The 11170-nt window shown below is 41.8% G+C and overlaps 1 protein-coding gene across 1 annotated transcript; it reads left to right on the forward strand.

The window, feature by feature from the left end:
• Positions 1-580: 580 nt before the first annotated feature.
• Positions 581-11140, forward strand: orc1 (origin recognition complex, subunit 1). The gene is made up of 18 exons (XM_062424459.1): positions 581-744; positions 1740-1867; positions 2201-2373; positions 3758-4191; positions 4501-4731; positions 5629-5724; positions 6007-6069; positions 6173-6280; positions 7176-7410; positions 7505-7611; positions 8121-8222; positions 8315-8486; positions 9214-9321; positions 9574-9723; positions 10095-10214; positions 10312-10481; positions 10584-10671; positions 10946-11140. The coding sequence occupies exons 1-18, from the start codon at positions 650-652 to the stop codon at positions 11138-11140; spliced, it is 2775 nt and encodes a 924-aa protein (XP_062280443.1). The 5' UTR covers positions 581-649.
• Positions 11141-11170: the final 30 nt, after the last annotated feature.

Genomic DNA, 11170 nt, shown 5'->3' on the forward strand with positions numbered 1-11170 from the left:
CGCCATCTAGTGGCCGAACATGAAAAGCACAGCTCATTTTAACAAGATTTCACTTTTCAACATAAAAAGGGAAAGAAAAAACTGAGCGAAAATAATAAATACTAAAAATAAAATACAAATGGGCAGTGGGGAATCAAAGTACAGCGGTATTTATACAGATATGATGAACATATACAGAATGTATCGTTCCTGGGATTTATATATTAAGGTGTAATGTTCCTGGGATTTACATAGTGCGGTGATTTAAGGACAGCATCAGTCTTTTTTAGTTTGAGGTACTTTTACTCCATTTTTTATATTAACATGTTCATAAAATGAGACAAAATCCTTGTAAAAAAAAAGATCATAATGAATTTGGAGACATTTTTATAAAGCTGTAGCGTCTCCACTTCAACAGGGGGCGCCATCGCCTTACCCACCAACCCACTACAAAAAATACCACGAATAAGAAAAGTAGTAAAGGAAGTGACGCAATTTTCGCGCGAAACGTTTTAACAGTGGAAGCTCTGCATGGTCTGCAGAGTTTCACCTCTGAAATCTACTGATCTGATCCAGGGATTTAAACTGAAGCAGATAAACTTGAAGAAGCTTGAATCCGGATTAAAAAGTGAAGTTTTAGTGTTTTTATTTTTGAGCTCGAACAGAGAAGATGAAATATTTCACCAGAAAGAGAATCAGACGCATCTATGAGTGGCGAGGAGAGCCTGTCAACTTCAATAGGAAGTTAAAAACATATGAATACAGGTTAGTACTGTCATGACTGATGTAGTTAAAGTATTGCAGTAAAAGTACGTAAGTGTTATGAGTGATGTAGTTAAAGTACTGCAGTATTATGACTGATGTAGTTAAAGTACTGCAGTATTATGACTGATGTAGTTAAAGTACTGCAGTAAAAGTACTGCAATATTTTGAGTGACGTAGTATGCAGTATTACAGTAAAAGTACTGCAATATTTTGAGTGACGTAGTATGCAGTATTACAGTAAAAGTACTGCAGTATTATGAGCGATGTAGTATGCAGTATTACAGTAAAAGTACTGCAGTATTATGAGTGATGTAGTATGCAGTATTACAGTAAAAGTACTGCAGTATTATGAGCGATGTAGTATGCAGTATTACAGTAAAAGTACTGCAGTATTATGAGTGATGTAGTATGCAGTATTACAGTAAAGTAGTGGTTTGGTCCTCTGACTGATATATTATTATTATGACATCATTAGATTATTAATAGTGAAGCATCAGTGTTAGAGCAGCATGTTACTGTTGTAGCTGCTGGAGGTGGAGCTAGTTTACACTACTTTATATACAGTCATCTAACTTAGTCCTGTTTCTGAAATGTAGAAAGTAGCATCACATGGAAATACTACAGTAAAGTACTTCAATACTGTACTTAGGTAACTTTCCACCACTGTCAGCAGCTATTATAGGAACTGATTAGTCACATTTTAATCAATAGTGTAGCTCTTTCCAAATGTTTGGTCCAACCAACAGACTAAAAAGTTTGATGTATGTATGAAAACCAGAATATACTCACATTTATGAAGATGAAACAAGTGGAGTTTGACCATTTTATTCCAAAGAAATTGTTCAAATATCAAATCTTTTTTTTAATATAATATTTTTAATAAAATCTTTTGTCGCTTTTCTCTAGTTTTCTGCTCTAGATTTGATCAGGAAATCTCTCCTGTTGTTGTCTTTATCAGAGGTGAGGATTGTTCATGTTTTCTGTGTGTCTCTCAGCTCGTTGGCCATCAGTTTGGAGGATCTGCCGAGGACAACCATCATCAACACGGGCCAGCACATCTTCATCGAGGGAGAGGATGAAGACAACCCGTACGTGGCCAAAGTCGTCAAGCTGTTTGGAGACGGTGAGTCACAGACGACGATGAAAAGAACAAATTAAAAATGGAAAAATATGTTTTTATTCCAAACGAGGGTGGACAATAATTAAATCGCACCTTTTTATTGATTTTCATTGGATTTGTGTTATGAAGATATGTGGAATTCATCACCTACATTATAAACACATTAATCATTCCCTCCAGGAAACTGCATTTAAAACCAGTTCAACACCTCTTTGAATTAATGTCATTTTGCTTAATCGTGGCAACTTTTCTGCTCATGATTTGGATCTTTTATCACATTTGGAGTTGGGCTCCAGATCTATGACTCGACTTGAGCATCGTCTGTGTGTGTTTCAGAGAGCGGCGAGCAGAAGAAGGCCGTAGTTCAGTGGTTCTGTCGAGTGTCCGAAGTGCCTCAGAGCAAACTGAAGCTGCTGGGCCGAGAGCCACACCCGCAGGAGATCTTCTACTATCAGGCTCGCAGCTGTGATGAGGAGGTCGACGCAGAGTCCATCCTGAGACCTGTGCAGGTGAACGAGTGACTGCTTATATTACTTCTTTTTTTTTAAAGCTGTATAATGTTTATTTAAATATCTGATCTGGAACCCAAGGACCCCTGGATTATGTACCGGGGTCTGATACCAGGTTCAAAATAACATCTTTGTCTTAAAAATCTTGATATTGTCGTGTAAAGAGGCCATCACAAGGAAGTGGTTGAACTGTGACCCCCTCATGGCCTGCTGCAGCACATTGTAGGGGAAATAAACTCGATAGAACGACTCATTAACCCACATCCTGAATAAACAATTGCCGCTTTACACCACTATACAGTTCTAGCACTACTCGGTTTGGTACCAGGAACGACCTAACCCTAACCCTAACCCTACCCTAACCCTAACCCGAGAACCTACTGATGGACACCAGCAGTGAAGGAGGCCTTTAGGGACTGGCTGGCTCAGGGGTCTCCTGAAGCAGCAGAAGTGTACCACTGGGCCAAAAAGGCAGCGACTCGGCTGGTCATTGACGCCAAATCACGGGTGGGGGAGGAGTTCGGGAACGCAATGGAGAAGGACTTAGTGCAGGTGTTTTTCAGCAGGGGATATCATCAGGTGGTGGAAGGAACAATTTAAGGAACTCTGAACCCAAGCCAACATGTTCTCTATGGAGGAGGCAGAGCTGGATGATTTCGGGGAATCTTCACCCATATTCCTGGCAGAGGTCTCCGAGGTAGTTAAACAGCTCCTCAGTGGCAAGGCGCCGGATCTGGATGAGATGCTGAAGGCTCTGGACATTGTGGGGTTCTCATGGCTGACACCTCCATGCAACATTGAAGAGACGTGAGGACCAGTGCCCATGGACTGGCAGATGCTGTGCTCTAACTATCGGTGGATTACACTACTTAGCCTCTCGGGAAAAGCAAAAAAAAAAAATTGTTGAACCTCTAATTCAGGAGGAGCGATTTGGATTCTGCTGTGGCCGTGGAACCGTGAACCAGCTCTTTACTTTTGCAGGGATACTTGAGGGGTCATGAAAGTTCACACATCCAGAATGGGGGATAAAAAACAGTGCTGGGGAATCAAGTTTTTGTATTTAAAACCACTGACAACGACATGCAGAGGTCTGTCCTGTCAGCAGTGAAGGTTACTGGACAGTTAAATAAACAAAAGTTCATAAATATGTGATTCTATTTGTTTCTTTATTTTACTTCCAAACACATCTATGTATATGTATTTTGGAATCTATGTTTATTAATCATGATTGATTGTTTCAGACAGAGGCTGAACTGAGGGGCTGCATCAGATAAATAAGTAGTTTTTAACTGGAAATGATTTCAGTAGAGCCCCAGAAAATAAATGTAGATCTGGAAATGGGAAGAATATGAACTCTTTAACTTCCTTTTCTTTTATTATAAAGGTGAAGCACCTGGATGGAGCCACTCCGTTCCCCGACTCCTCCGATAAAGAAACTCTGTACGTGAAGCTGTCCTGGAACACAAAGACCTTCAGGGTGGTGAATTCTGCTCTGGTGGAGGGTTTCCTCTCTCCTCCCTGTCCCAAACCCTCCCTCCCACCATCACCACCCTGTTTGCCGGTCGCTGTCACCCCCGCGTCCCGAGGCCCAGCTCGACGCGCCCTGCCGACGCCGGACTTGGCCGTCATGCTCCGTGCAGCATCGGGGGAGGTGAGATACAGCAGAGCCACCATGAGCGCGGGGAAGGCCAGCGCCATGGAGGTCGAGTCCCTGCACTCCGTCACCAAGCTGTCGGCCTCCAAATGTCTGAGCGCCAAGAGGAGGAACGCCTCAGCCGGGACGCCGGGAGTCCGCAAGAAACTGGAGCTCAACAGTGAGTGTCAGAAATATCAAAAAACAGAGCAAATACACAGAGAAGTCATGTGAAATATTGTTCTGAAACCAAAACTAATAACACCAACATGTGTTTCAGTGCCTCAATTCTCTCAGTATAAATGACTTTATCATCAGCTGGATTTACTTATTAAACATGAAAGATGTACCGTCTGTATATTTGACATCTTTTCATTTTATCACAAAAGTACATAATAGTTTCTCAGAGTTGAAGGTTTCATTGATTAATTAATTATCTTAACATTTGTGTATTAATGAAGCTTTTCTATCCTCATGCCGTCAGGTTCGGAGAGGAACTCTTTGACCAACGACGACATCCTGAACGAGCTGCTGGACGAGGAGCTGGAGTTGGCTCAGAGGTTGTCGTCCTCCCCCCCTCAGACCCTGCCTCTCGCCCACAGCCTCACCCCCCTCAGGAAGGCCCACCGGCCCCCCGACATCGGCCTGAAGACGTCCACCATCGTCCTCAAAAAACTGTCCATCGCCGAGATGGAAAGTCCTCCATCGAGAGACGAATCCTGCAGGTAAGAGTCCAAATTTTAACACAGTTTAATTAAACTATCCAAAAACAGTTTAAACTGTTTTTTAAAGGTGTTGATTGAACTTTATGGTCATTTTTGAGGTTGTTGTTGAGTTGCATTGAATTAGATGGAGAGCTGTTTATTAAAGGTGGTCAAATTTTTATATTTTATCACCAGTTTTATTCTCTAAATTGATTTTACAAAAAGAGGTCCACAGATTTATTTTCCAGAGCTTTCAGCAGCATCTCTAGGTTTTCCTCAGGTGAGGGAGCAGTTGAAAGCTTTTTTTGTTTTTGTCAAATTTATTTCCAAGGGTCAATGAACTTTGACTCTTAACATGGTTTTAAACTGGTTAAAGGCAGAGACACACTGGTTTAAACTGGTTTTGAAATGGGTGAAACCATAGATTAACTGTTTTAAGAAGGTTTTAAATGGGGAAAACCAGATATAAAGTGGTTTAAAATGGGCAAAATTGTAAGATAACTGGCATAAATGGGTTTTTAAATGGTTGAATCTATAGATAAACTGTTTTAAGAAGTTCAGAGATGAACTGTTTTTAATTGGTGTTAATTGTTCAGATTAGACATAAACTGGTTTAATCTTGCAATAACTGGTTTAAATGGGTGTTAATATGGTTTAAAACAGACTAGTTTAAGTAATATTTAAATGATATAAACCAAATGACATTGATATTGTTAAGTGTATGTAGATTCCATTTTTTTAAAGGGTTAAAACCAGAGATAAACTGTTATGTAAAAGTTTTAAACTGCTTAAAATCCAAGATAAACTGGTTTCAGTTGGTTTGAAAATGGGTCAAATTGGAGAGAAACTGGATTAAATATGTTTTAAAAGAAGAGCTGAACTGGTTTTAAACCACAGACACACTGGTGTGTCCTCCAGTCCTCAGCAGGGTGGTGAGTTACCGAGCGGCTCGGTCAAAACACCGAAGAGGAGAAACGGCACCCCAAGGAGAAGCTACACCCCCAGGGGGCAGAAGTGAGTCGGACCGGAACTGTCGATCAGTTTCAGCTCTGAGTCTTTTTTTTTTTTTTTTTTTTCCCTCTGCTGTGAGCCCAGAGGCTGCTGGGAGTTGGAGTCTGATAAAGTGGCAAAAACCTTTATCAACACCTGTGTGCACGTGGTGACTTTTTATATTTTTTCAGCCTTTCTGCACAGATGGGTGTCACACAGTAAAACACAGATGGAGAAGATGAGTGAAGTGTCGTTTGTTCTCTTACTAAACGCAGTGATGTAATAACAAAATGTGTCGTCCAACAGAGCGACGACTCCATCCCGAAAGAAAGAACCGAAGACCCTGAAGGAACCTGGTCTGGGAGTCCTGTAAGTACATTTATACGAGTTTCCTGAAGTTCAAATCATCTTTATCTCTCACATGTGTGTATTTTAAGTAATTACAGACTGCACCTTTGTGTGATGTCATCAGGGCCGAGGTGGATAACGAAAACTCACCGATGCTGCCGGACGCCGTCACGCCGAGGACCTCGAAGAGGAAGTCGGCCCAGCTGGTGTCGTCTCGCATCAGAAAACAGCTGTGAGTACGACAGGGTTGAGGTTAAGATGACTCTGACCTTTTGTAGTCATTATTACACCACTGAGTATGGACAGAATTATGAGGATAAAAATGCTCAGTGTTCAATTTGTAGAGAATTAATAGTTAAAATATCTATTTATCATATGCCCTCTGTTATTTCTTAATACAGTCATGTTATTTCTATTCATATTGTGCTAAAAACTAATTATACTATGTGAGATTGTTTGCTTCTGTTTTATGGAGCTGTAACCAATGATTATTTTCATTATTGATTAATCTGATTGATCTTTAAAATGAAAAAAAAAGTCCAAGATGCCGTCCTAAAATGTCTTTTTTTATCCACAACTCAAAGATATTCAGTATAACTCAAGAAACAAGAAAATATTCAGATTTGAGAAGCTGGACCCAGAGAGGTTTTGAATTTCTTTTCTTTAATAAAACAACTTGATTTATAGTTGCAGATTTATGTCAGTCGTCACTTAGTTAGTCAACATTTTCTAGACTGAATCATTATGTGACTAATTGGGAATCAAACGTTTCAGCGAAGTGACAATAATCAGAATTATTATGGATTATTTATCAGCTCATGGGCTAATAAATGAAGCAGTAAATAATAAAAAGAAACGTAGGGCTGGGTATCGTTACTTGCTTCTATTCACACAATAGGTATCTAATGAGGACTCAGTTGGTATCAGTATAACTCTAAGGGTACTTCGATTGGTACTGGCATCGGTATTTATTAAATGATGCAAAGTCCTAATTATAAGGCACCTTTCATACAAGGGATGTAGCTCAGAGTGCTTCACAGACAAAAATACAATACAGTAAAACAACAGCAAATAAACAAATAAAAAACAAGTGAACTCTCTTAAAAAAAGTTTGTCTGTTGCTTCAGGAATCTTCTGGACAACCATCAGGACCTGAACTCAGACAGCGAGAACGAAGATGAGTTCATTCCCTCAAAGAAGGAGCTACAGAGCAGCAGCGAGGACGAAGGAGGTGATGAAGTGTTCGATAGCGACGAAGAGGTTGTAGCGAAGAAAGGTCGACACGCCGGGTCCCGCACTCCTCGCTCGAAGCAGAAAAGTCGCTCCTCCACCAGGACGCCGCGAAAAACTCCCAACAAGAAGGTACAAGTCCGACAGCTGAAAGGAGTTTTAAATCTGAAAGAATCTGTTCAGTTTTTCTCACTTCCAAGTTTCTTCTGTTTCCCGTTTTCGACAGATGGCGCCCGGCACGCCGAGGACTCCTCGTCACGCCACTCCCAGCATCCCCAGCAGGTCGCTGCCGGCGCGACAACCCGCCAACGTTCTGGAGGAGGCAAGAACGAGGTGAGAGGGAGAGAGTCCTTTGACCTTTAACCCCGATCTGCAGCAGCGAGAGACACACTGCAGAACTAATAAATACAATAATAATGTTCATGATTTTTACCACAGCCACAAAACCCTACTCTCTGATTGGAATGGAATATAAGAATAAAAACATACAATAGAACATTTCTTAAAGTAAGCAATTGTATGAAAGTTACAGTACGTTTTTTTTACATGTTCAAAAATTAACATTCAATCTATCAATTTCACAGCACCAACTGATATAACTTTATTTAATTTAGTCTTTTTTCCAGTGTGAACTTCAGCATTTCAATCAATAAAATGTTTTTTTTTAATCCACATGCATTTTATTCTATTGTTTAAAATTGGACCACAATTGCTGATTTATGCACATTTTCCAGGATGTATTAATTAATCTGGATTGAATTGATGATTTCCTGTTTTTCTTTTTTGATAATTTGCTGAATAAACCTGTAAATTAAACAGTTTTTCTGTGTTTGTGTCGTCAGGCTGCACGTGTCCTCAGTACCGGAGTCTCTGCCCTGCAGAGAGCAGGAGTTTCAGGACATCTACAGCTTCGTGGAGAGCAAAGTCATAGACGGCACTGGAGGGTAAGATCAGGATGAAAACAGCCAATCAGTGTCTTGTCTTGTCTTGACTCGTCCTCGTGGGTTTCCGGACTGACCTGTGTTGTTGTTTTCAGGTGTATGTATATCTCAGGTGTGCCAGGAACAGGTAAGACTGCCACGGTCCACGAGGTGATGCGCTGTCTAGAGCACGCGGCCGAAATGGACGAGATCCCTCCGTTCCACTTCATCGAGATCAACGGCATGAAGATGACGGACCCTCATCAGGCCTACGTCCAAATCCTGCAGGTCAGAATTTAGATTTTACTTAATTTAATTTAAGGGTTTTTCCCACAATTTGAGTGAAAACCTTTTTAGCGTAGGAGCAACAAGCAAGAATAGACAAACCATATTTAAAGGAGATAAAAAACAATTCAAGGAAAATTAAAACTCAAATAAAATAATAAAAGCTCTCTGATAAAAGTTTGTTTTAAGAAGACATTTAAAAGAGAAAACCTTGGGTAGATAACTCTCTGTCAATACCCACCTTTCTTTTTGGGTTGGTCTGTCTAAATGACAACAAACTGATTATTTTGTTCGACTTTAAACCCAATTTGGACATAAAGTTTTGAAGGTTTCCGATTTATACTCTGCAGTGAAAAGGAACCGGTGCATTTCCTCTCTGTCCTGTGCAGCAGGTGCCTTATTATACATCAGTGAGCATTAGTGTCTCTCTCCTTAAATGTCCTGTCATGTCTGAATGAAGCAGTAAGGACTGTTAAATGACACTTCAACAGATTGATGAAGGTTTAATCAGGTTTCTAAAGCATCACAGCAGCTTTCAAACACTTTAAAGCTGAAAAAAACACAGTTTTGGGGTGTATTTTTCTAATTTGATGGAGGCTAAACACACCTTTTACATACAGAGATGAAACCGATATCTGTCTAAAACATCTGACTGTGGAAAAGAACGAGACTGTTCATGTCTAAATGAACTCGGCTATGTTTGAATATAATTTATCTCCCTCTTCTGCAGAAACTGACGGGTCAAAAAGCCACAGCCGACCACGCGGCAGCTCTGCTGGAGAAGAGATTCAGCAACCCGGCACCCAGGAAAGACACGACTGTGCTGCTGGTGGATGAAGTAAGAGCTCTGACTTCATTGAAATACATTTATAAAAGCTGTCATTTTATTAGTCGATCGAAAGAAAATCATGTGCTGCTATTTTGATCCCGGATTCATCATCATTTTTAATCTAAAGCACCACTTGTGTGACTCAGAAATGTAAAAACGATTCATTGTTCAGTCCAAATATCCTTTTTTTTTTTTTAAAAGCTGGAGGTGATCATGTGACAGCAGACTGACTCTGTGGTTTTATGTTTTGGACTCTTGCAGTTGGACCTCTTGTGGACCAGGAAGCAGAACGTGATGTACAACCTGTTCGACTGGCCGACGAGGCGTCACGCCCGCCTGGTGGTGCTGACCATCGCCAACACCATGGACCTGCCGGAGAGGATCATGATCAACAGAGTGGCCAGCAGACTGGTGAGGGACTGAGGCCTTTATTTATCCATCCATACACACTTACAAACCTGCATACATCCATACCTACGATGTTTGCCGATATCACAAAGTCTGCCACGACACGATATCGATTGCATTCAGGAGGCATCGACCGATATGAGACGATATCGCCGCTGATTTAACACAATCCCTTCCATTCATTCATACACAGTTGTGGTTTAGATTTAGTGGATAAAAGCTGCTCAGGATCTTCACTGACTTGTGCATCCATGCTATTGGCTCGTTGGTCATTGAATCAATGTATCTTTACACTCCTAATAATCAGCTGCACCGTAACAGGAACCTTTGTGAGTGAAGAAGCTGTTCTCAGTTGTTTGTGTTTATGTTTGCAGGGTTTGACCAGGATGTCGTTCCAGCCGTACACCTTCAAGCAGCTGCAGCAGATCATCATGTCCAGGCTGAACAAGGTGAAGGCCTTCGAGGAGGACGCGCTCCAGCTCGCGTCCAGGAAGGTGAGACGACCCGGACGTCTTGTAACGCCTCATCCTCAGGTGTGTGTGTTCACTCTACGCTCTGACAGATTTAACACGTCTTCCTCTCCTCTGGCAGGTTGCTGCTCTGTCGGGCGACGCTCGCCGATGTTTGGACATCTGTCGTCGGGCTACAGAGATCTGCGAGCACTCTGCCGCTGACCCTTCTGCCACAGGATTGGTGGGAATGAGTCACGTGATGGAGGCGCTGAATGAGATGTTTTCCTCTGCCTACATCACTGCTATCAAGTGAGAGTCTACCTTCGGTCACATTAATGAAACATTGATGGATTTGTGATAAAGATTGAGGTAAAGTTAAGTAATGTGTACCGGTATGGGTTTTTTTCCCAGGTGTGCATCAGTGCAGGAGCAGCTCTTCCTGAGGGCCGTCATTGCTGAGTTTCGACGACTGGGATTGGAGGAGGCCACCTTCCAACAGGTAGACGTCAAACTAACACACACAGTCACAAATACCTGAAAATGCAAACAGAGTAGAAGCAAAGAATGAAAAACCAGAGATGCTCATGTTTTTTTTAGCAGTAACAGATCATCAGATTTCATTAGCTGCAGACACAGCTGGAACGTGCAGTGTTTGCTTGACACAGCTGTTTACCAGACGTTATCATTCAAGTGTGGATGCTCATATCGTCATAGTTAGTGTTTTTAATGTGGACGGACCTTAAAAGTGCTGCTGTGCTTGTTTCCTCCCTCAGGTGTTCGTGCAGCACCAGGCTCTGTGTCGGGTGGAGGGTCTGCAGCCCATCAGTGTGTCTGAGGGTCTGTCAGTGTGTCAGCGTCTGGGATCCTGCAGGTTACTGCTGCTGGAGCCCAGCCGCCTGGGAATCCTGCAGCGAGTCCGCCTCAACGTCAGCCAGGACGACGTCCTCTACGCCCTGAAGGCCGACTGAAGGAGGAGAATGAGCCCGTCTGACTACAGG

The sequence above is a fragment of the Scomber scombrus genome, chromosome 8 (assembly GCF_963691925.1).
Source record: "Scomber scombrus chromosome 8, fScoSco1.1, whole genome shotgun sequence".
In the NCBI taxonomy this organism is placed as follows: domain Eukaryota; kingdom Metazoa; phylum Chordata; class Actinopteri; order Scombriformes; family Scombridae; genus Scomber; species Scomber scombrus.